Here is a 24,842-nt window from a genome sequence, read left to right on the forward strand (position 1 = left end):
TCACTCTTCATTCAATAAGTCTTTAAGGCCATCAGTTTATTGTATGTGGGAGAAGTAGGAAGGGCCAGCTACCCTTCTCTGAAGGACATGCCCAAGTCCATCTTTCACAGAGATGTTTGTTTCAGTATCATTAAACTGGGCAAGGAGCTGAGAAAGCCCCTCAGAACTCAGGGTGCTTGGAGGGAGGTTGAAGGTACTTTCACAGGCATAGCAACAACCACTGAAAACTGGGCATCTTTAAAAGTAACTCTTGCCAGGACCATTTCCCACCCCAGGACAATGGCTGCTTTTCTACACTCTGGCGAGAGCTTTTTGCTTCTCTCGCTGAGGTATCTTTTGACCACCAATTAGGAAACTGTAGGTCAAACTCTGGAATTCTATAGGCCCTAAGTGGGGAAAATGGTTAAAAAAAAAAAAAAAAAAAACCAACATGGAAAGGAAAAAGCCAGAGGAAGATTATTTGCAAACAGACTGAGGGCAGGCAGGATTTTTCATCATCCCTCCCCACCAAGGTCAACACTCTACCTAAATTTGAATACTCCTCTGACTTCAGAATTCCTTTTCCTGCTTATTTCTTATCCAGGGGAAAGATTTGTGATGCAGAGTTTAGGCCTATAGCTGGGTGTCATTCTATAAGCATCCCTGCAATGCCCTGTATAATTGTTTTAACCCAGAAATGCCCTAGATGGCCCCCAGTCCACCATCAGGTACACTGATCAGGTACATCAAGTCACTCCTCTCTGGCTGGGGCCTGATGAATGTACTTTGGTTATGTCAAGGGGATGTCAACCTTTCATGTCGGAAGGGCTAAAAGATGCAGCCTGATAAGCAGGGGAGGAGGTGTACCACCAGGACCAACAATCCATGGGCAGCACAGACACAGCTCTACCAATTAAACACTAGAGTGCTTCCAATCTGGGTGGGAAACACACACTGCCCTGCACTCACCTGAGTGCCCTCCTGGGGCTTCTCCCAGGATTGGAAGCTAAAGGGCTAATGCCAGCCACAGGGAAGGAGCCCCTGGGACCCTATACAGCCTTCAGCCTGCACCCTGTCACCTATTTTCAGTAACATCCCCTAAATATACAGCCTATAAAGGCAAGAGACAGATGAAATACAGGGCAATTCTGAGTTACCCTTTCCTCCGTGATGGCTCTGTCACTCAGACACAGAGCAGGGCTCACCTCTGCCAGGCCCTAAGTGATTTGTGCAAGTGACTGTTGAATGCAAATGGGAGTGCAAGAAGCAGACACAGAATAGAGCAAAATGGAGCAAATGATTGTTGAACTACAGATAGCGATTGCAAAGGAGTTGATTATTGATGGCTTAGTGGAATTTGGATGGTGCAGAATGTGCAAGGAAAGACTGATAAGTTGACAGAAACGTGCAAAAGAGTAGTTGTTTTGCAGTGAGTGCGCAAGCACTGACTGTTAAATGGCACACAGTGGCTGTATAGGAGGGGAAGCTGGAATAGTTAAGAGCAGTTGACAACATGGCCCCCGGGAGTATGCAGTGACTTGCAGTGGGTGCAACAAGACTTTGTTGAATAGCACACAGTGGGTGTGTGAGAATAGAAAATTTGATGGGAGCATGGGAGGAGCAATTGTTAAATGCTGCAAGAGCGTGCTGGAGTGAAAGTGGGATGCACATGCATAGATTGGCTGTTGAACTGCACATGGCGAGTGTGTAAAGAGGTGTGCAAAGTGTTAAGTCAAATGGAAATACAGTCATTGGCTTTTGAATTGCACAGTGAGTGAGCAAGGAGACACTGGTCAATATCATAAGAAGTGGGCACCGGATGAAGCAGAGTGACCAGTGAATATGCGGGGAGTGATTACAATGGTGCATTTTATGTGCCAGTGTGGTCAGGTCATGGTGCACAGTTGTTTGGCTAAATGCCAGCGTCTGGCATTTAGCCAAGCAGATTACCTTCCATAATGTGGGTGGGCCTCATCGAATCAGTTGAAGATCTTAAGAGCAGAGGACCTAGGTTTCCCGAAGAAGCACTTCTGCCTCTAGACTGCAACACAGAAACCCTGCCTGAGTTTCCAGCCTTCAGACTCAAGACCGCAAGGTCAACTCTTCCCTGGGTCTCCAGCCTATCCTGCAGATTTAACAATCAACAGCCCTTAACACCTCTCTTTCTACACATACTCTATTGGTTCCATTTCTCTGGAGAATCCTGAAACTCTGACTATTGGGTGTAATATAGGTGTGCAAGAAGTGGAAACTGGATAGTACATACAAGCGTAAAGAGTCTGCAATGACAAAAAATTCTGGGCAGGGCAGAATGAGTGCACAAAGAGTCGTTGTTGAATCAAACACTGTTTGCAAAGTGACTTTAGATGGCGGATAGTGGGTGTTCAATGAGTTGAAGTAGTATGGTGCAGAACAGGTGTATGAAGTGTGGAAGAGGCCCAGGTTCCAGCTGGCCTTTTGGGCCCTACCTGGCCTGCAGGGAGACCTTGGGCAAGGCCCTCTCCCTCACTGGGTATGCAGCTGCTAGGGTGGGCTTAGTCTCTGAAGGGGAAAGGTGGTGCTGTAGCAAGCAGGAGGGGGATAAACTCACTGGTGCTTTGCCTTGCCCTACTGCCAGCAGGGCCCAAGTGGCACGTCAATGATGTATCTATGACACTTGAGGGGCTTGCATGAAGGACAGCACATGAGGCCTAGAGCCCTGACCAACAGACATCTTTGGCTCAGGATCCTGCTGGGGAGGAGGTGGGCACAGGTGGTTCTAGTGTGGGATAGAGACACAGGCCTTTGGTCTCGGGGCTGCCTTGGGGCCCAGTGTCTCCACCCTACACTGAGGGTCTTGCTCCAGTGGGAGATGTGTGGACTCATGCAGGGATGTGGTGCTACTGCAGAGGGGGCCCTGCCAGACGAGCCAGCTGCCCTGCACTGCTGAGGATGGGAGGCCTGTCAGCTTGGATGCTGGCCTTTGCTGAGGGAAGGCTGGGGGGATGGGGGAGAAGAAAACCTAAACACACGCCACCCCCACTCCTGAGTCCCCAGCACATTTCCAGCCTCCTTGCTGTGGGTCCAAATGACCAACACCTCCCCATGCACCACCCCCTCACCGGATCCAGTTCCCAGTCCTGGCTGGGCCTCACGAGGACAAGGAGCCTGGACCCTCTGGACAGGCATTGGGGCCCCAGGGATGCCAAGAGACAGCCAGGACCTATCAGACCCCAAAGAGCAGGAATTGTGCCTGGGACGCCGAGGTGACAGTTCAACAGGGAGGTGACACATCCCAGGCCACAAAGGAGGAAAGAGCTTTATTTCCAGAAGGGACCCTTGCACAGGGTGACTGCCTTCCACACTGGTGCCTCGAGGGTCCCCCAAGGATGTGCTGCACCCGATCCTTGTAGCATGCACTAAAGGGATGTGGTGGCGGCCACAGCCTCCTCCAGCTGCTGTAGGAGCTCCTCTGGCCGTGGTGAGAATGCACTGGTGTCCACTCTCTGGAAGTCAGGGTGGGCCACCACGGACTCCAGCACCTCAGCTATGCGGCAAATGTCAAAAGCGGCCTGCTGGGGGCCCAGCCTGGTGCCCTTGCCGCCCTCCACCTTGCCAGGACCCATCCCCTTCGCCAGGAGGAGAAGCCTCCTTTCAGCAACGACCTTGAGGAAGTGATAAAATTCCTCGAAATTAATCCCGGAGCAGGACTTCATGATGACCTGGGCCAGAAAGAACAACCAGTGAGCTGCTGCTCACTCACAGCTCTAGGCAAGTTCTGCTGACCCTGCATCGAGTCTAGGCTACAAAGGGCCCTGAGACACAGTCCAGTCCTCGAGGATGGAGACACCTGGGGGACAGCCAGTGATCAAATGGGTCTGAGTCCTGCAGCCTGGAAGCCCCAGAACCCTCACTCAAATAGGTAGGCCTGGTTGCCACCAGGCCCCCAAGACTACAGATCTGACCTTAGAGACCACACCCTCCCTTAAGACTGCAGGCTGTCCTGGGGCTTTTCCATACCCTCCCCCCACTGACGCCCTGGGCCAGGTGAGCACCCTCTTGCCCTTGACTGTGGTCCTGGTTCAGGTGAGCCCCCTACCAATCCTCCCACTATAGATAGCCCTGGTGAGCCTCATCCTGTGCCCCCCTCCTGCTCAGACCAGTTGTCCCACCTGGCAGTGGTGGTGCCAGTCGGGCATGCTGTCCCTCCACTCAATGATCTCCTGCTGCACGGCACAGAGCTCCTGCTGCAGGAAGTGCCACATGTTGGCCAGGTTACAGCCGTTGACCCAGTTGTGGTTGATGGAGATGGTGTCCTCCTGGAAGGGGTAGGGCACAGGCTGTCCCCGTGAGCCCACAGGGGGCACCGTCCCCTCCCCGTCCTGAGGTCCTCTCAGCTTTCCTCAGCTGGGAGGAGCTGCTTCCATCTCCCAATGGGAGCCAGCAGAGAAGAGGGAGCTGGGATCATTTGAATCCACAATTAGCCCAGAATGGGGCTCCATAAGGGCTGGGACACCACAGTGTGTGGACCCCTTGCCCACTGTTGCCCAGGAAAGCAACATGGGAGGAAGGGAAAGAGGCTGGGGGCCCTCAGCAGCGCTGCGTGCAGGGAACCAATATAGCCACATGCAGTACCAGCCTTGCCCATGGCCTGCCCCATCCCATACCCAGGCTCTCCCAGAGGGACAGCCTGCCCACTCTATGGGATCAGGGCGGGTGGGCTCGGCCCTCTCTCTGTAGGAACGCATTTAGGAAGGTGCCGAGGGCAAGAAGAGCTGCTGAGCAGGCCAAGGGGCACAGGTGAACAGGGTTAAGAGTCAGCTCAGTGGAGCCCTGTGGCCTGTCTCCCTGACACATCTGGGCCACAGCACATGGGGTAGGGAATACCCAGCATACCAGGTTGTGGACTTGATGGTGCCACCCACTGGGCACAAACACCATCTCGCCTGCCTCCTGTGTGACCTCCAGTGGTGGGCTACAGTGATCTCGCATGGGGTGTAGGCGGCTATCCAGGAGTGTGGGGGAGGTCACGTCGTAGGGCAGGCTACCGTGGCAATCCCGCAGGGCTTCTTCTTGCCCCGGTGGGAAGAAGATCCACTTTTTCCTCCCGCAGATGTTGACGGACCAGCTGAAGGAGCGGAAAATGTCAGCATGGAACGGCGACCTGTGCGAGACCTTCTGTTGGTGCTGTGTGGCTTGGATGTGGGCTTTGCTTCTTCTGAGTAGACTGACCAGGCTCAGTGGTCCCCAGCTCTCACACCTGGTCTGTGAGCCAGGTGGGAGGGCCAAACCTCCCCCACCCCAGAACATCACACAGGAGGTGCATGAGCTCTTTCCACAGACGAAAGAGGTAAGTGGGCTTAGAAATGCCAGACCTGGCAGCCGACTCCATTACCTGGCTAACAGGAATCTCTGAGAGGCTCTGGGCAAGAGCTGACACACCAGCAGGAAGGTTCAGGAGAGTGACCAGGGATGGGGTGTAGGATGGTGGGTGGGAGCAGACAGGCGGTTACCAGGTGCCGGTGGGCCCCATGTAGATGAAGCGGTAGTCATCCACGTCCAGGGCATCCCAGTACTCGTTGAGCCAGTCAGATGAGAAGTATATGGGCAGGGTGAACACGCCCTCTGCTGAGGAGTCCCTTTAGAAAGCGGCATGAAGCTACAGCAGAAGTGGCTACAAGCCAACCTCCCAGCACCCACGTCCTGAGTGCATGAAATATCATGAGAGCTTTGAAATTATGTGAATGACCCTGACCTGCCTTCTGGAGTCAGCACCAACCACCAGAAGTGGGGCCACCTCAGACCACCCAGCCATAGTCCAGTCACCAGATGACCACAGCCCCAAGTAGCCCTAGCTGATCCCTGCCCAAATGACTGAACCAGAATTGTAAGCAGATGAAATGGCTTTGGGGGTGCTGTGACACAGCCTAGACAACTTGTACAGGCAGTGACCTAGATGTTCCTGGCCACTCCCACACCCATTCCAGGATTTCAGCTTCGGGCTGAGCTGGGGTTTAAATACATCATCTGCATCATGCTGGTTTCCCGAATTTGGGGGCCTCCTCCACTTTTTTAACCACACCAGTGACCTTGATTCTGCCAAGCAGATTCAAAGCCACAGGCCCAGGCATGAGGACAGCCCAGGTACACGGAGGTCCTTTTCAACCCCTCATTTCCCTGGATCCATCCCCACAACCCAACCAATGGGCTCCCAAACAGAGGAGCATTCTAAACCAGCCCAAGGGAGAGTGCAGTTCTACCAGCAACATGGTCACACAACACTCTCGGTCAGAGGCCATGACAGGGGAGAGCCTTAGTAGTACCAAACCACCAGTAGTTCCCCAAAACACCATGCAGGTCCCTCCGCTGCCATGCCTTTGTACAGTGACAGACTCCTGCTTATCGTTCAAAACCCTGCTCAGATATCACCTCCCCTGTGGCTACCCCTGCGTGCCTGATCCAGGCCTTCCTTTGTTCTTTTTATTTGTGGGTTGCCAAGGAAAACGCAAGACACTTCCTCAAGACTGAATTTCAAATAAACAGTGAACAAGTTTCTAGAATAAGTATGCCCCTTGTAATACCTGGGACATACTTATACCCAAAAAACTACTCGCTGCTTATCTGAAGCACAAATTCACAGTGCACGAGTGTCTGAATCTATGAGTCCATCTGTGCTGTTGGAATATGAGTCCGTGAAGTCTAGGACCAGAGTCTGGTTGCATCTTAGTGACTATCTGCCGGGCCAGGTCTCTCTGACAAGTAAGAAGCTGTGTGGCAGACAGTACCAAGGGCAAACTTTGAGCAAACTTCATGTACTCTTGGATTGCTCTTGGGACTCACAAGGGCCTGAATTTTTTTTTTTTTTTTTTGAGTCTTAGTTCCTGCATCAGCAAAACAAGAATTCCACTGTTCACTCATTCATTAAATGAACACCTGATCTGTGCCAGGGCCCTGTGCTAGATGGCGGGGGTCTGACTAGGACCTCCTCTCTGCTTGTGAAAAGCACACCCCTGGCAGGGGAAATGGCTACAAAACCTAAGGACCACCTCAGAGAGTGGGAAGGCCAGCAGAAGGGGTGGGGCTGCCTTCAAGAGCGAGGCGTTTCTCAGAGCACATCCTTTGAGCTCCCCAGGTGGAAGAAGCATATGGTGAGTGGCAACAGATCTTGGAAGGCCTTGTTAAAGAGTTGGCATTGCTTGTTAGTGATGGAGATTTTAAATGGGTGGGGCACAGTCCTGCTTGAAAGCTCACTTGGACTTTAGCAGTGGGGTGCAGGACTTGAGGCGGGGCAGCTAGTCTGGAGACTGGCAACAGCCAAGGTGGATGATAACAGGCCTGACTTGGAGAAGTAGGTCTGGACAGGGGAGGCTGGTCCCAGGGCCATCTGAGAGGACAGGCAAAGGCTGGATGCTGCCAGTTAGATGGAGGTGAAGCTGACAAGCATGGTTCTGGGCAAATGTGACAAAGAAGAGGTGGGTAACCATAGCCCATCTGTGCCTCTGCCAGGCCCACATTCCCCATAGCAACCAAGCCTGTGCAGGCATGGTGAGATGGCCATGATTGGAGAGAATGACACTTCCAACCAGGCCGAGGAAAATGGGTTAAATTCCGAACTGGGGAAAAGATGAGTTCCTCCGTGTGCAGCCAGGGCTCACTCAGAACTGAAAAACAGTGCTGTGGCCAGTGCTCCAGGCTCCTTTACCTGCACAGATGCCAGTCTTTGAGATAGAGACAGCCCCGTGAAGAGGAGTAGTTTCCCTGAATGTACTCTTTCCAGTAGCTGATGTAGTCTCTGAGGGTCATGTGTTCTTTGGGGTTGGAGTTGTATTCCCGGACCCCACAATTTGCAACAGGTACAACCACGTCTCCTGAAAGGAAAGGGTCAGGGACAAGATTCTGAGAGTCCTCCAGCCTGTCAATCCTCCCTGACCCTGTCTGCCCTCCAACTCATTGCTACACGGTCTCCAGGTGAATTCTTCTGGGGAGTGACTCATGCCTTGCCTCCCTCAAGCCCTCTGTGGCTGTCCTCATTTGCGCCCTCCCTCACAATCCGACCTAAGAGTCTAGTCCTGTGTTTGCACTCCATGCTGTTCTTGCCCGGGTCACTCGCGCTCAGTCCTTACCATAGTTCTGAAGCAGATAATCGAAGTTGGGCTTTCCGCTGGGTGTCACCCAGAGCCTCCTGCTGCCCCAGCCCTCGGTGAAGGCGCTGGAGAAAACACAGGGTAAGTTAGGGAGCAGGTAACCCTTGAAAAAGTCGGCGTAGGAAAAGGAGTCCGGCTTCTCGATGAAGTCCACGCGGTCCAGTTTCGGGCAGACCCTGCGGGGGAGACACCCCTCGAGGCTTCGGAAGTGGCTCTCGGCGAACACGCGTGCCTCCCTGTCCATCCCGGGCCAGGTTCGGCGTCCCTGGCGTGCGGGGTGCGTGGGGTGGGAGTTTGCCTGGGGGATCTGGAGGGCTGCCGGGAACAGGGCGGGGCTCGGGGGGGGGGGAGTCGGAGGAGCTGCAGGGCACAAGGAGGGCTGCGGGGCGGTCACAGAGGCTGCGCGGAGTCGGAGGAGCTGCTGGGGACGGAGTGCTCCTGGAGGCCCAGAATCCGGCTTCCGGATTCCCACTTCTCTGCTCTTTAAACAGGGAGGTGAAAAAGGAAGTATTTGTTAAACCTGCTTCCGGAGCACACGCTCTGAGCACCCGCGGCTCACAGCCCCGCGCCGGCCAGAGCGAAAGCGGCGAGGTACAGACACTCATAGGCCGCGGTCGTCCCGGAGCACTCGACCGGAACCTAGAGCCCGCGGTCTAAGTTCCTGGCCGAGCCTGAAACACGGTGAGCCAGTTCTTGGGCGCATGCTCGCGGCATTCTACGGCCCTCACCCGGCGCAGGCACAGGAGCGGCCCACAGCACAGTCCTCCCAGCTCCGGGTTCCCCCGCCCCCCGCGGCTTCAGAGATTGTTGAGCGGTGTCGGCCTCCAGTCTTGTCGACTTCGCGCCTCTCCCGCGACTCAGGTAAGGCGTGGCTCCAGTCTGCAGCTGGGCTTGTGCTCTTCCGTCAGGGTCCCTCCTAACGCTACCGCCGAAGTGAGGACTCCTCCTCTTTCCAATGCTCCAAGGACTACGGAAGGTGGTGGGATGTGGGCTGGGCTACCAGAGAGGCACAAGGGCCAAAGGTAGTGTTCTGAGGGATGCTGAGTGTCTAAGGGGATGCTGGGAACCTGGAGGGGATGCTGGGGGACTAGGGCGATGATGGAGGCCTAGGGGGCTGATGAGGACTTGGAAGGAATGCTGCAACTTGCCGGTGATGGTGGGACCTGGTGGGAATGCTGGGAGACTAGGGAGGTTCTGAGGGCCTAGGGCGATGCTGGGGACCCGGAGGAAATGCTGTGGACTAGGAGAGGATGGTGGGACCTGAAGGGCATGGTGGGGACCTGGAGGCATGCTGGGGGACTAGGGCGATGGTGGGGACCCGGAGGGCATGCTGGGGGAATAGGGTGGGTCTGAAGTGAAGGTGTGGGGGCATCAAGGGTGGGGATATGAGGCTGTGCACACCAGCAGACCTGAAATGGGGGACATCAAAGAGGAACTTGGGTGGGGGTGACACGTCAGGGCCTCAGCATGTTGGAGAAATAGATGTCCTTCCTACCCATATCAATATGGAAAGGAAGAAAGCAGTTTCATTACTGTATGAGCAGATTACATGCATGTAAGGCATCTTCAAGAGAGTACAGAGCTGGGCAGAACGTCACACATTTTATACACAAGGAAGTAGAAGAATGAACTGTTAAGACCTCTCTCATCTCCTTGAGGGAAAAATAGATGCACCAGTGTAGTCTGCAGCTGATGAGAGACTCCTGCCTCAGTTCTGGAGGTCCGTGTTTACTGCTCTGAGTCAGCAGGTGGTGACTGTGCCGTGTAAAATCTGAACACTGAGTTTGTTTCATTCCTGACGAAAGGAAACACTCGAAGGGCAGGGAAGGGGCAACTTCTTCCCCTTTGTTAAACAGTGAAGATGTAATCTTATTTACCCTTATAGATGGCATAAGTGAGATTCTGGGGATATGAGGGCTCTGAGCTTTGGAGCGGGGCTTGAGGGGGGACTCTTTCCAAGGGTTATGAAGCTTATGCAGAAGGTGAACAGCAAGGACCAGAAGTGGGGAAAGGCAGAGGAGGGGAGGACTAGGAAAAAGTGAGTTAGGGAGAGCCTGAAGTCCAGGTATAGGAGGGGTCTAAAGTGGGAGCTGAGAACATGGGCAAGATGTTGGAGTGGAGAGTTTGTTGCAAGCAGAGCAGTGTGAGGGGTTGTGTGATTCTGTGTGCACTGTGCTCCCTTCCCAGTCTGTCTCATTGTACCTCACATGGTCAAGCTGTGGAATTCTTCATTGGGCCAGTGTTGGGCAGAAAGTTAGAATGCACTGGGAAGTTAAAATGGAGAAAAAGAGTCACCCTTAATTCCATCCAGAGATGAGCAGTTTTTGTTTCTTGATATAGAGTTATCCTTCCAGGCATGCACTCATTCATTCATTTTTTTTCTCTTTGTCCCTCCCTGTACACACACACACACACACACACACACACACACACACACACGCACACACACACACAAAGACACAGTCTCTCTTTCTATTTTATATGTATGTAAGTTTATATACATAAACTTTTGCTGCTTTTAACTTTTTAAAAAAGATTAACAAATGTCAATTTCTTGCCACATATTGACCAGATGTTCCTTAATTATTTGGTTTTAGTTGTGGTGAGTACAGATCATGGAAGGCAAATAGAAAAAGTGTGGGAAGCAGAATGTTCATAATTGTCTAAAGAACTGGGAAATATGGCTCAAAGCTTGCCTCACAGGGGAAATATGAAATTCAGATAGACATTGCCTGGGAAGAATCCCAGGATTCTAGCTTCTGAAGCTCTGTGGGTGAGACTAAGTTTCATAAGAAAGGGGACGCTTTAGGCCAGCAGGTCCACATGCTCCCCAGGATTGTTGGGGCAACTAAACCAGTAACTCAGGGTAGGAAAGAGGGTCTCCTTTCTTGAGCATTTGCCCTGGGCCAGGCATTTTGTCCTGTATTTGCCCTAGTTCACATGATGGCTCGCTGGTGTTGACAGTATTATCACAACTGTACACATGAGGCCCTGACATAACTAGTGAGAACAGGGGACTGGAACACAGGTCTGTGTCCCTCCAAGGCCACTAGACGGCAGCCCTGGCATCACCTGGGAACTGGTGGGAAATGCACATTCTTGGGCCCCACCCAGACCTGACTCAGAATCTGGGAGCAGGGTACTGCTCTAAGCCTTGTCACATCTCAGTGACACACCCCACAGAGGGCCAGAAAGAAAAATGGCAGGAGTGGAGTTTAAAAGTTAGCATTTTGTAGGAGATGCAGTGGGAATAACATAAAATCCTAGTTGTCTGCTCTGAGAGGTTAGAAAGATAGCGCGTACCATGTGAATAGGCTGTGTTATTGCAATGAAACAAACACCCGCAAACCTCCCCGGTTGAAAGTGAGAGCCTCTGAGGAGCAGGAGGTGAAGGTAATGGAAAAGACTGGCCACTGATGCCTGGAGACACTGCTCCCAGTGTTCTGACTCTAAGCCTTCTTGTGGTCAGGAGTTACTGGAAGGTGTATAAAATGTTGCTTGGTCTGTTACTTTGGAAATTAACTAAAAATAGGATGTTTACTTGATACTGAGTCTTCTCCAGGACACAGGTCTGATGGAAGTGCTAAGAGAGATCCATTATACTAATTGCAGTGTGTTAATAAGTTCAGTCCCTGTGACCATTCATTTCTTCCCCAGGAGCATCACTGTGTGGATTAGTCTCAAAGACTCTTGAGGTACCTTGCCATGACCTCTTCTCCCTAATTCAGCAGGCATGTTGTGTTTTCACTGGAAGATGTGGGTTCCAGTTTACAGGAGGTGAGGACCAAATAAGGACTCTGTGAACTTAGCATAGAGTGAAGACCTAGTTCAGCAGATAGATGGAAGAGAACTGTCCACAGTGGACACACTTAATGTTTTCACATCATATGATTTGTGGTTCACTCAACACATATTTAATGGGTTCCTATGGTGCACCAGCATTGTGCACAAGGCACCCTCCTTGTAATGTTTGCCTTCTCCATTGTTTTGACTGAGTTGGTCAACATGTAAGCACATTCACAGGCTTTTTGGAATTATGGTGAGTACTGTGGTTGGTGAGTGCTGTGGTTGGTGAAGGGGCAAGGATGCCACTGGAGCAGAGACCTGGAGAGTGAGGTAGAGTTGGCTGTTCAGAGTCCCAGGAGCAGCAGGTGGGGAGCCTGAGACAGGAACAGAGCAGAGCAGAGAGGGTACGGGCTGGTCGGTGAGGCTGTAGTTAGTAAAGCCTACATGACTTGGGTGGCGACTTTGGACTTTACTCGAGGTACATGGGGAAGGGTTTCAGCAGAAGAATGATATTTTCTAATTTTGTTTTATGACTGTCATATTGGCTGCTGGCTAGAGAACGGGTAGTGGGAGGCAGAGTGAAACAAGGAGGTCAGGTGGGAAGTTGTCCAGGAGAGTAATGACAGTGTTGCATAGTCGTGTGACTGTGGGGATGGGGGGCGGTGTAGACGGCAGATGTGAGATACAAGTGCCAAAACTTGCTGACAGATTGAGAGGGATGAGGAAGAGGGGATCCAGGAGAACTCACCTGGCAGTGCCTTCACTGAAATGCAGGAGCAGAAGGAGGGGCTTGCTAAATTCCAGATGCCTGTTAGATGGTCATGTGGAGATGCCCAGGCAATACTCAAGTCTCAGAGAGTCTGGGCTGGAGAGGAAAGTTTGGCAGACCAGGCAACAGCTGGAAGGTGATATTTAATGCTGTGAAACTGTGTTAACTCACTTAGAGAGTATTGATTAAGAGGACCAAGGTTGTGACCTGGTCATTCCAGCATTTAGCAGTCAGGTGGAAGAGGAAGAATCAGCAGAGGAGACTGAAGACAGGCCCTAGGGGGTGGGAGACCAGGGGAGCATGGTATCCAGGCAACCAAGACGTGATGTGTCTCAGGAGATGGGCAGGTGTGTTGGACAGAGGTTAGAACAGATGTGGGCATTGGATTTGGCCACCTGGAGGCCTGGACAGAGAAGTGTCAGTGAGTGGCGGGGACAGGAGCCTGTCTGGAGGGGGAGATTCCTGGCTGGTGGTTGGGGGGCAAGCACAGGGAAGCATTTGGAATCTCTTGGAGGAGCAGTAAGTGGAGAGGACTGCGGGGATGTGGGGAGGGTGTCTGTTTTAAGATGGTCTTAGAGCGTGAGTGTAAACTGATGAGATGATCTAGGACGGGTTGGTAAACTATGGCCCATGGGCCAATTCTGGCTGCCACCTGTTTTATAAGTGAAGTTTTATTGGAACAGTCACACCCTTTTGTTTCTGTATTGTCGCTGGCTGCTTCTACTCTACAATGGCAGAATAGTTTAAGGGAGACCACGTGCTCACAAAGCCTAAAATATTTACTACCTGGCCCTTAGGGGAAAAAAAGTATGCCCTTTCCTAGTGTTGAAGGGATGGAGACCAGACTAGAATCTGGTCTTTGAGGGAGGGAGCGGGGACACTGCTTCCCGCAAACTGTGCACAGAGACCAGAGGAAAGGCAGGACACCCAGGAACAGGTGTGGTATCAGAGTCCTCAGCTGAGGGAGAGGGAGGGTGTGGGTGGGGTCATTCTAATGCACACGGGAATGTTGTTCTCACTTTGGCCCTTCCACTTAATCCTCATTTATTTTGGTCTGTTGGGAAAGCTGCCATGGAAATCTGTGGTAGGAAAAGTTGTGGCCACAGGTTTTTCCTTTTGCTTTTTCCTTGGTATTTGTCAAACCTGAGTACTTTTCTCATATTTCTTGTATTAGTACAATCACGAGAAGTGTTTTCGTTCTTCTCTTAAATTTTCTTTCCTCTAACTTTTCTCTCTTTTTGAATTTTAGAATAATTTAGAGCTGATATTGTCCTTAGGTCTTTTAGTTATTTTCATGGTTAAACAGAGGCCCAGAAGATGAAATAGCTTTTCCACAGTCATAAAGTTTGTGGCAGAGCTGGAGTTGGAAATACAGCATGGTTCCTTGGATGCTGCAATGCCAGACTCAGTAATTCTTTGGGGAATTTGTGCATAATCTCACTCAGTGCTTAGGGAATACCTCTCAGAGTACACACTCAGGAACGACAGCTCGGGTCAGGCAATTGTTAATATAAATTCAATTTTCATGCTAAATCAATGTCTCAAAGTATGGGGAATAGCGGTAAACAAGATATGGCCCCTCCTCGACTCTCTTGGGGGTGGTTTATGGCAGACAGGGGGTGGCCAAGTGGCAGGAGGCTCTTTTCAGCCAGGAGGACCAGAGTCTAGCTGGTTTCAGGGGCTGACCCGAGCTGTGAGCACATTGCAGTGACTGAGGCCAGAGGTACCTTGCCTCTGACATTTGTTTTGGACGTGGAAACACTGAAAACCATGGTTGATGGGGTTAGTAGTCCCTAATGCTGAGAGTAAAAACTTTTCTATTATTCACATCTGAATAACTGCCGAGTGGCCTCATGGCAGGACAGCGCTAGCAGGTTGTGCCAGTGGCTCGCCGGGGACCTCACAGCTCATGGGGAACTGTAGGTGTGTGAGTCATAAAAGCTGAAGGTCTACACATCCTTGCTTCCCTGTCCTGTGAGAATCCCTAGTCCAGCGACACTCTGTAGTCTGTTTTATGCCTGTTTCAGAGTGCTCAGGTGAGTGTCCTTCTTACTAGGGAGAAAGGTCTGATGAAGACACTTTGGCTTTACAGTTCCTTTTGTCCAGAGTGAACCATTGTTAAAGAGGAAAGGCACCCTCCCAGCTGCTCTGCCCCACGCAGGGAGCTTCCACACAGTCCCACTGTGTGCAGGGAGCTCACAGATAAAGCCCCTAAAGAAGACACCAGTCTTCTGTACAGGAGGTCAGGAGTTTTAAACACCTGAGATCTTTGTTAGCTTTCCAGCGACATAAGAGCATGGGTTTCCTGGATCCTTTACAGAGCCCTGCTGAGTTGGGAGTATGAGATTGTTTGTTTGTAGTGTTGAGATTCCCCTTGGTCTGGCATTCATCATCATGTTGCCTAAGAAGATGGATTCTTGGGTTTGTGTCTCCTTGGGGAAGTTTCTGACCCCATAAGCCTCAGGCTCCTCTGTGACTCAGAATGGTCATTCCTACTGACGCACAAGAAGGTGGCACCAGACCTGAGAGTGGAAAGTCTCTGCTTCTTCCTGCTCCAGCCCTGCTACATTCTTCAAGTAGGAGGCTTGCCTTCCTTATAGTCTTAATCTGCAGTAGTCTCTTCTACAATGTTCTTTACCACTTACTGTTTTTGCAGTTTGGTGCAAGTACCTGCAGTCTAATTGTTGCTTATCTTTAACTGTATATGTTCTGTCTCCTTAGCCCTGTACCCTCTGGTCCCTGCACTGTATTGTATCTCCTTAAATATGTAGGTCCTGAGGCTATTGCTTTTTCAGAATTGACACTCGGAGAAAACACTTAAAGATGCTAATACTCCTGAAAGAGTATTAGCCAAGCTATCAGTGGACTTTTAGAGCTTCTGCCATGATAGAGTTGTGCTCATTCATTTGTTGAATGAAGTGAGTTGGAGATGATCTCTGTGGTCCCTCCAGCCCTGACATCATTTTGTCGTGATGACAAAATTCTCATGCTTAATATGGCAGCTTTCTTTTAGGTTTGTCCTAATTTCAGGTATTAGTAATTAGCAGAGCTGGTAGACTGGACTGATGTGTAGTACTGAGTAACAGGGGTTGATTGGCACATACGCATATCTGGGAAGTTTGGGTCAGCCCTTGCTACTGTGATTAAGAGAAGTTCTAGAGTGTACTTGGGAAGTACTTCAATCTGATTAACATAGGAGTTAAATTTATTTCTCTTATAATGGAATCAAGTTGTTTGGCACTTTAATTTTGTGTACACTAGGCACATTCTTCCTTCTTTCTTTCTCCTCCTTTTCACTGTCATGTTTGTTTTTGTGGCCAGGTGCTGTCGATAGCCAACTCTGATCAGGTGGTGAAAACTAATGAGACCAAATAACAGATTCTGGGTATGGTGATGTTTTAGCAGTCGTTAAAGAAATGGAATCAAGAGTAGACTCTTCACATTCCTAATAGATGAGCTGAGTTAGTTCTGTAGATACTTTGTAGTATTCACAATGATTGTAATAACACCTATAGCATATATTAGGTGCCAGGTACTCTTCTAAGCACCTTTCACATTAACAGTTCAGTTAAGCCTTACAGCTGCAGTGTGGGATAGGTACAATTATTATCCCATTGACAGATCAGGAAGTGGAGGCAGCGGGGCTGAGTAGCCAGGGGTCACACACAGATGAGTGGGAATACCTGCCATTGTCCAAAGGTTTGTGCTGTAGTCTTCCAGCTGTGCTGCTACCTAAGGCAGTGATTTCAGATGTTTTTGAAATTGTAATGCCCAGCTGAAATTTAGTTTTGGTATACCTTTCATATGTACATTTATTATTAATTTTTAATAAAATTTTATATTATTACTAAATATTTAGTAAATCCTTCATTGAAGTATTAATGAAGAAAAGTGAACAAATCATAAGAACTGAAAACGCACAAATCTTGAATTATCAGAAAATTAATACACCCAGGGCAAGAAATAGCACATTAACCAGCATACAGAGTCAAGGCCTCCTTTCTCCCCAGTTATAACCACCATTCTGACTCCTGTTTCTGAACTTTTCATGTACTTATTTTTAAAATGAATTAAAGTTTGGGGAAAGTTTTAATTCCCATAAGTCAAATAAAAACATCCTAGGGTGTTATGAATCGAGAGTCGATTTGTAAAGTTTGCTTCCTAAATATTTAGCTTAATAGAGATTCTCATATGAAGAACCCATACCCAAAGTAGAATGATCTTTGTGTTGCACCTCACTGTTGGGGATTGTGAAGGGTCTGAGACTTTATTGCGGGTTGAAGAGTGAGCCTGCCATAGTTTTGTAGATGTGGCAGAAGAGAGGAGGCCCTCTGGCAGAAAGGGCCTGTTATGCATGGTACAGCAGGAATCATGTGTGCATCTGTTCCCCTTGCCCCCTACATTCTGAGGGCACAGGTGGATGCTGCATATACCATGGGTTTGTGTCACAGCTTATGAGGGGGCTGCTAGCAAATCTGCCCAACACTTGCCTCCAAGGGGACACTGACCTATTATCCTGGTCAGGAAACAGATCTTCTTTCAACCAGGAGGGAGACACTGTCCACAGTTACAAGGAAGATAGCCTGGGACAGTTTTTGGTACATAAAATTTTATGTCAGTTTTTGACATAAAATGAGGAGAAGCACTGTGAAGAATTGCCTCCATAATGTCCATACCTTGTATGTGCAGTATTTAATTAAGCAGTAGGATGAGACCAGCCTGAGCATTGACCTCAGCTATGCTGAGAGTCACAGATGGACAGATACCATAAACCACGAGTGTCTGTTCCATTTATTCAGTCACGAAGTGTTTCCTGAGTTAGGATTATGAATAAAATATGGTCATTGCCCTTTGAGAGCTTGCAGTCAAATAACAAGTGGTCATCCTACCATTTAACAGGTACAGTAAGTGTGCATAAGTTCCATACAGCCCCACAAGGGAGAGAGAGGGTGGGAGAGGCCGAGGGCTGGATGGGGCCTCTCTTACTCTGGAAAGAAGATTTTAGTGGCAGTGGGGGGGGGGGCGTATTTTGGAGTACCAAAGGCAGGAGACCAGTTAGACTGCCACTGTAGTCCACTTAAGACTTCCTTACATTCCATATCATGCCTACAACCCTATGAGCTTTGGGGTTTTGTTTACATTAACATATTTCATATTTGATGATACATTGCCTAATCTCAAATCACTTTGTTTCTTCATAATTAGGAATCTCAATTCAATTCAGGTTCTTCAGGTGTAGGTACTGCCTTTTTCTTTTGCTGTCCAGGCTTGTGCTGCTTGATGTGGCATCTAGTACAGTAATTACATTGAAGAGTCTGAGTCTTTAGAATATAACTCAGTGAGGAAGTTTATAGAATTCCAGTGGACTCTAAGCTCCATGAGCCAAGGACTATGTCATTGTTGTTTCTTTTGTACTTGCAGCCCAGCATGGCATGGTGGGGGCTTAAAACTTGTTAACCAAATGCAGAGAATCCCTGTACCCATTCTGTGAAAGTCCACACGTTTCAACATTTTTAGGGATAATATTATGTCTTCTCCTGTTTTTATAAGTGAAATCATGTCATAATTAAACTCGTGTGTGTGTGTGTGTGTGCGCACGCGTGTGCGTGCGTGCGTGCATGCAAGAGAGAGAGAACGAGGATTTGAGGAAGGAGGGAAGGAAGGAAAGAAAGAAGGAAAGAAGGAGGAGAAAGGAAAGAAGAAACGCCATATTACAGGTGGACCTCTAATTGGAAGAGCATTGGACTAGGCATTACCCTGCCTAATTCTAGCCATGTTAATATCATGAACTTGTGGTTTGACCTTGTACAAAGTCCTCATCTTTTCTTGGCCTTATATTCTTTATCTGTACAATGAGAAGGTTGAACTAAGTGTTCTACAATGGTTGTTTCAAATCTGTGATTCATGACTTTAAAATGCATCCATAGGGAATTCCATGGCAGTCCAGTGGTTAGGACTCCACACTCTCACTGCCGAGGGCCTGGGTTCAGTCCCTGGTCAGGGAACTAAGATCACACAAGCCGTGCAGCGTGTCAAAAAAAAAAAAAAATGCATTGATAAGTGCAAATGGTGAATAGTACACCTTTGTTATGTATAACTATATATAAAATATATACATATAATTATATAATTATGTAGAACCCTATAAAGTTAGTTGGGATTACAAGAATGGAAAAGGTTGTCTGTAAGATTATTTTCTATATGAAACTAAGTAAATTTATAAAAATTTCAAAAGGAGAATGTTAGTTTGGAAACTTTGTAGAGTGTGTAGTTGATAGGGGTCATCACAGCTGATGGTGTTCCTATGAAGAATCCTTGGGCGGTCTTTTCCAGTGATTTTCTTCTTTTGGTCACATCAGCTGTGGACCTTGGTCCCAATGTGGGTGCTCTAGTGAGTGAAGAGCCCCTGGGGACCTTGATGCTTTGGGTCAAGCACAAGTCTGGCCCCAGCCCTTACCTCTCTGCTGAGTAGGGCAAGGTCTTCATCCTGCCTATCACAGGTGGTGTGAGAGTCCTTGCTAGGTGAGAACTTGGCCATGTGCTGGAGTCTCCAGTGTGCTTGGAATCCAGACCATATCCTTGCTGTCAGTGTCCTAGTATCTCTAATCCAAGTGTGATGTCCTATTTTAGCCTCATCTATCCACTAATTTGTCCCCCTCTCCTTCAGAGGCAGAGTGACCTTGGCCGTAGTACAAACCGACCTAGGAACCAGATGAGCAGAGACGTCTGTGTCCACACCTGGCCATGCTCCTATTATTTAGAACTTGAGAAGCAATGGGTCCCTGGCAAACTTTCATTAACTTCTCTCTCACTAAAATTTATGACTGATAAAACTAGAGAAATTCTTGTCAACTTTCCTCTTTCTAGTATAATTGAGATCAAGAAAGAAGCTTCTTATTTTATCTTCAGTTCTATTACCATCCTGGAAAAGGACCACAACAAGCACTGGTTCAGTTCCTTGCAGCCTAGTCGAAATGTCGTTTTCAGCATCATCGAGCATTTCTGGAGAGAGATGCTGTTGTCCCAGTCAGGAGCTGCTGTTGAGGAATCATCCTCCCCCATGACCAAGGGGAAGGAGTTGACTGGTCTGATGGCCTGTACCCAGAAGCGTCTGGAAGACACAGCCAGAGTCCTTCACCATCAGGGCGAGCAGCTTGACAGTATCTCGAGAGGCCTGGACAAGATGGAATCTGACCTGGATGTGGCTGACAGGTAAACAAACACTGTAATCATAACCTGACCTTTGGATGGCTGAGGTATGGTATCTTTTCCATCATCCCGTATTTATTACACATTCAGCCTTCTGAAAACACAAGCTGTGCCCCTGTTGTGGACAGTTACACTGGGCTGACTGCTGTGGGCGTGCAAGTGATGAGGGCCAGCGTTCGCTAAGTGTGCAGTATGTGCCAAGGACAGTTTTAAGTGTTGAAGGGGGATTGCCTCACTGAATCAGCAGACAAGTCAAGAAGAGTGTGTTCTTCTTCATTTTACCCATGGGGAAACTGAGGCTGAGAGGCCGGGTAATTTGTTCAAGATCACACACACTAAGTTCGTTAGCGTAGTTTATCTTAATTTCTTTTCCATAGCTGTAGAGCAGCAAGGTTTGAGCCAAAGCATTTTGGCTTCAGAAGCTGCCATCTTAGCCACTGCACTAGCCACTCTCAAACCTTCAGTCTTGGGGGCCACTCCACCCACCTTAAAAACTGAGGACCCAAAGAACTTTTGTTGATGTGGGTTATATATACTGATATGTACCATTAAACTAAGAAATTAAATAATTATTTATTTAAAAAGTACAATGATAAATCCATGACCTAGTAACATAAATAACATTTTTTTAATGAAAAATAACTTTTATAAAGCAAAACGTGTAGTGAGAAGAGTGGCACTGTTTGAGATTTTTGTACCTCTCTTTAAAGTAAAGCTTAGCAGAAAACAGCTGGATTCTCATGCCTGCTTCTGCAGTCAGTGTGCTGTGATTATCACAGGTCACATGGTCTCTGGAAACTCCACTCTACACTCATGAGAGAATGAGAGTAAAAAGCCAAATAGCCAAATAGTGTTGTGGTATTGTATGAGGTGACTTTGACCTCCCAGACTCCTTTGGAGGGTCTCAAAGACCACACTTTGAGAAGCGCTGCACTGACTATAAGACATATAAGGTAAGTCAGGGATCTTAGAGTCTAGTAGGAATAACCTCTCCCCCATGTCTGGAATGGTTGCTTGAGAGCTCAGGATGAGGTGGCAGCCTCTCAGTGATGGGCCCTGAGTGTGGGCCCCCTGTCTCAGACCAGGGCTGCATGGCTGCTGTTTGTGAGACCCCTTGCCTCTGAGTGACTCCACTCTGCAGTTACCATCTGTTGCTATTTCTAAGCACTATGTGGTAAAGGGCATCGTGCTAGAGCTACAGGGAACAGGGCCCTGCATCTTATTCTTAGAGGGGGTGCTTATGGTGGTTGAGATGTAAGATCACCAGACCTTTGTGAGTTTTCCTCATGGGAACATGGCTAGACATTTTTCCACCCTCCCTTGCAATTTGGGGTTTATATGACTGAGTTGTGGCAGAAGTGATGTAGGTCACTTGCAGGCCTAGTCTCTAAAAGCCCTGCTACCCAGTCTCTAGTACTGTCTTCCCCTTTACCTGCTGGAATCCTCCAGGACTCGAAGGCCCTAGGACAGAAGCATTAGTTAGACAGAGTTTAGGGCCTCAAATGTCTTCCCAGAGCAGAACGCTGACCCCAGCCCTCAATTGGACTACAGTGTGAGCAAGAAATAATCCTCTATTGGGGCTAGGCCCTTAAGATTTCAGGAGTTGTTTGTTATAGCAGTCAGCCCTCACAGAATAACACAACATTCCTGTAGGAAATTGAGACATCTATTAAATATCTTCAATACATAACAGGACATAGAGACCAGAGATTTAGAAGAATGTTCATTTGCACTGGAAATCTAAGAAATGCACACTAAAATAATGGAAATCTAGGTTTTAATGATCAAATTAGTAACAATTAAAAGTAAGAATACACAATACCAACTGAGGATAGTGAATAATCATTTTCATGGACTGCTTATTAGGAATGACAATTGGTATAATCCTTTTGGAGAACAATTGGGTGATTTGTAAATCTTCTTTTGACAAACAACAAAGTGAAAGGATGAACCTGAGGCTGGGAGAAAGTATTTGTGATACCTACCCATATCCCAACACAGGGTTAACACCCAGCTAGTTAAAGACAAAATGAGAAAAAGGCAATTCAGCAGAAAAGTTAGTAAAGGCCGTTGACTGGAGTTTAGGCTAAGAAGCTACTATAACAGAGATCCAAAAATATTGTGGTTGAAATAAGCTAGACCTCCATATAATGATCCAGAGGAAGGTAGTTATCCCAGGCAGATAGAAAGCTCTGCTTTAGGCCTTCACCTCTGGCTGCATGTTGGCTAGAAGGTCTCCTGTCTTATCACATGGAACCATCACTACATCAAAAGTTGCTGGTATCACTCATTCGCAGCCAGTGGGAAAGGGGAACAAAGAGGGAGGTCAGGGAACACAGCCTTGTCTTTAAGAAGGTGACCCCAAAGTTGCACATATTACTTCTGCTCATATCCTACTGGTAGGACTTAATCTCATAGTTACACCTAGGAACAAAGAAGTGGGGTAGTTGTGAGAGATTACTCAGGTATTCCATTATGGAAGGAAGAACAGGAAAATGGATACTAGGGATCATTAGTTGTCTCTGCCACAGTGTCTCACAAATGAGAAATCCCAAAAGACCAATGAAAAGGGAGTTTAGCATCCCTAGTGATTAGGGAAAGGTAAATTAAACCAACACATGTATTAGTTGGGTAACACCAGCTGTTGGTTAAGATGTGGGGTGATAAGAACTCTAATGTTTTTGTCGGTAATATGAAATGGTTCAGCCACTTAGGAGAGCAATTGTCAATACCTAGTGAAGCCAGAGGTGCACAGAACCCATGACTGTGACCTTGCTCTTTCAGATGTGTATCTTAGGGAAACTGGCACTTGTGCACAGCATGTGTGGACATGACTTTCATTAAAGGATTGTGGATGGTAGCGAGCGATTGCAGTCAGTTGCTTCTCAAGGGGGATTGGGTATATAAGCTATGTTTTAGTCACAAAATAGACTAATTCTTTCACGGTAACTGTTATATGTTAGATCTATACATATCAGCTTGAATAAATCCCAAAGCAGTATGAAAAAAACAAAGCAGGTTGCAAAGAGATGTGTACAGCAGGATACCATTTATAAGGCTTTTTTTTTTTTTTTTTGCGGTACGCGGGCCTCTCACTGTTGTGGCCTCTCCCGCTGCGGAGCACAGGCTCCGGACGCGCAGGCTCAGCAGCCATGGCTCACGGGCCCAGCCGCTCCGCGGCATGTGGGATCTTCCCGGACCGGGGCACGAACCCGTTTCCCCTACATCGGCAGGCGGACCCTCAACCACTGCGCCACCAGGGAAGCCCTATAAAGTTTTTTTTTTTTAATATGCCAAATAATACTATAGGAAAAACATTGAGTTAAAATATGAAAACCTGAACAGGAAGGGTGCATGCAGGGCACCACACCGTGTAGCTCTGTGGTGAGTTATCCAGAGAGCAGCTGACTGATGTTCCTGGAGTGGTCTTGTGGTTCATCATGCTCTTTGGCGTGGGTCCTTTCAAGTCGATTGTGGTAGGCCCAAAGTGAGCTCTCTAATTTGTCCATCAGAGCTGGGGAAATTTCCTGTATTATTTCTTTGATAATTTTTCCCCCTCAGTTTTTAAAATGTGTTCCTTTTGGAACTCCTCCTTTTTTTGTTATCTGACTTCCTGAACTGATCTTCTAATATTGTTCTCATTTTTCTTTCTCCTCATCCTTTTGTTCTGGTTTTATTTCTTGAATTTTATCTTCCTACCTTCTATTTCTGTTATCATGTTTTTAATTTCCAAGACTTATTTTTTGTTTTCCAATGTTCCTTTTGAACAGCAGCCTATTATTGTTTCATGGATGCCCTATTCTCTTATCTCTTGGGTTGTTATGGATAGCCTTGTCTTGGTATGTTATGTCTTGTATGGGAAGGCCTGCGTGGACTGTGAAATTTTTGGTTCTGCTGAAAAGGGGTGTGGTCACAGTGTTTGAGAGCAGTGCTCTGTGGTCTGAGAATATCTGGTCTCTCTTCCCATGACAGTCCTAGATTTATGCAGTTATAGTGTTTTCAGTAGTCTTCACAAAATGTGGTCTCTTCTCTCTCTCTCTCTCTCTGTTTCTCTGTCCCTCTGTCCCTCCTTCCCTCTCTGTCTCCCTTTCTGTCTCCCTGGCCCCCTCCCTCTTTCTCTTTCTGTACTGAGAGTGAAGGGTGAGTTTTATGAATTCTAAGGTTTTTGGAATCTCTAATCTGATTAGATTTAAAGCGACTAATAACTCTTATTTCAAGTGGTGTAGAAGGCACTGATGATGTGGCAATGGTGATATGTAAAATAATTGTTATGGGATACTCGTAATCAAATATTTTAAAAAGGCTCTGAGTGACCATGTATTTGATACCTAATAACATTTTTGTCAAACTAATGAGTAATGAGATTGGCTGGCTGCTCTAACTCTACTGGACAAAGTGTGGAAAGGAAAGGGTGAGTTCAGAGTGCCCCATAATGACCTGAACATTTCTATATCTGCCTTGAAGGAAAACCTTAGGTCCCGTAGCTGCAGCACTGAGATTTTTGAAATTCAGATCCGGAGTGTCATCCTGTGAGTGACTAAATTACAATGTAAATTGAAATCTCAACTTTGCATGGTGTCTGCTGTTAAACTGAGGGTATTGATAGGGGAGAAATGGGATCCTGAAAATTGGAATGTAGACATATGGGAAGATCCTAATGAAACTGAGAAAATAGAACCCCTAAATTCTGATGAATCTTCTTTGCCAGTAGAAGCAGCGCTTCCTCCCCTGTCTGAGGCGATTAACCACACTTTGCCTGAGGAAGCTGTAATGGCCTCCCCCAAGATAATTGCTTTGCAAGACGGTGCAGATTTCTTTCAAGACCCCCCCCACACCCCCCCCTTTGCTTCCAGGTATATTAGAGTTAGAGTTAAGTCTCAGCACAGCCCAGAAGATGAGGCATAAAGTGTGGCCCATGAAGAGGTGCACTGCACTCTGAAAGAACTGCATGAGTTTTCCAGTTTATACAGACAGAA

General features: G+C 48.1%; 2 protein-coding genes across 9 annotated transcripts in view; one reads left to right on the top strand and one right to left on the bottom strand.

The window, feature by feature from the left end:
* Positions 1-3,259: 3,259 nt before the first annotated feature.
* On the bottom strand, positions 3,260-8,438 carry JMJD4 (jumonji domain containing 4). Of its 5 annotated transcripts, none has more exons than XM_024764644.1 (6): positions 8,082-8,438; positions 7,661-7,826; positions 5,472-5,597; positions 4,855-5,122; positions 4,131-4,277; positions 3,260-3,623 (listed from the first exon to the last, which is right to left on the bottom strand). In XM_024764644.1, the coding sequence occupies exons 1-6, from the start codon at positions 8,344-8,346 to the stop codon at positions 3,378-3,380; spliced, it is 1,218 nt and encodes a 405-aa protein (XP_024620412.1). In that variant the 5' UTR covers positions 8,347-8,438; the 3' UTR covers positions 3,260-3,377. The 5 variants fall into 5 exon arrangements, with proteins under 5 accessions (XP_024620412.1, XP_024620393.1, XP_024620429.1 ...); XM_024764625.1 differs by having other exon boundaries at positions 3,260-3,680; positions 8,082-8,346; XM_024764634.1 differs by having other exon boundaries at positions 3,378-3,680; positions 4,855-5,086.
* Positions 8,439-8,456: 18 nt separating this feature from the next.
* SNAP47 (synaptosome associated protein 47) overlaps positions 8,457-24,842 on the top strand; it is a 64,559-nt gene continuing 48,173 nt past the window's right edge. For 2 of the 4 annotated variants that reach the window (XM_024764696.1, XM_024764687.1), the window contains exons 1-2: positions 8,457-8,963; positions 19,325-19,869. In XM_024764696.1, the coding sequence (XP_024620464.1) occupies positions 19,370-19,869 (500 nt within the window). In that variant the 5' untranslated portion in view covers positions 8,457-8,963; positions 19,325-19,369. The remainder of the gene's footprint in view (positions 8,964-19,324; positions 19,870-24,842) is intronic. The other 2 variants (XM_024764677.1, XM_024764703.1) reach the window with 2 other exon arrangements.

The sequence above is a fragment of the Neophocaena asiaeorientalis genome, unplaced genomic scaffold (assembly GCF_003031525.2).
Source record: "Neophocaena asiaeorientalis asiaeorientalis breed wild unplaced genomic scaffold, Neophocaena_asiaeorientalis_V1.1 scaffold241, whole genome shotgun sequence".
In the NCBI taxonomy this organism is placed as follows: domain Eukaryota; kingdom Metazoa; phylum Chordata; class Mammalia; order Artiodactyla; family Phocoenidae; genus Neophocaena; species Neophocaena asiaeorientalis.

Bases quoted from the DNA above. Each gene is read 5' to 3' on its own strand.
- JMJD4 (XM_024764625.1), bottom strand. From the start codon at position 8,346: ATGGACAGGGAGGCACGCGTGTTCGCCGAGAGCCACTTCCGAAGCCTC. The intron at 5,598-7,660 runs GTAAAGGAGCCT...CGCTTTCTAAAG, and splicing joins AAAGACTGGCATCTGTGCAG to GGACTCCTCAGCAGAGGGCG. The intron at 4,278-4,854 runs GTATGCTGGGTA...TACCCCTTCCAG, and splicing joins ACCATCAAGTCCACAACCTG to GAGGACACCATCTCCATCAA.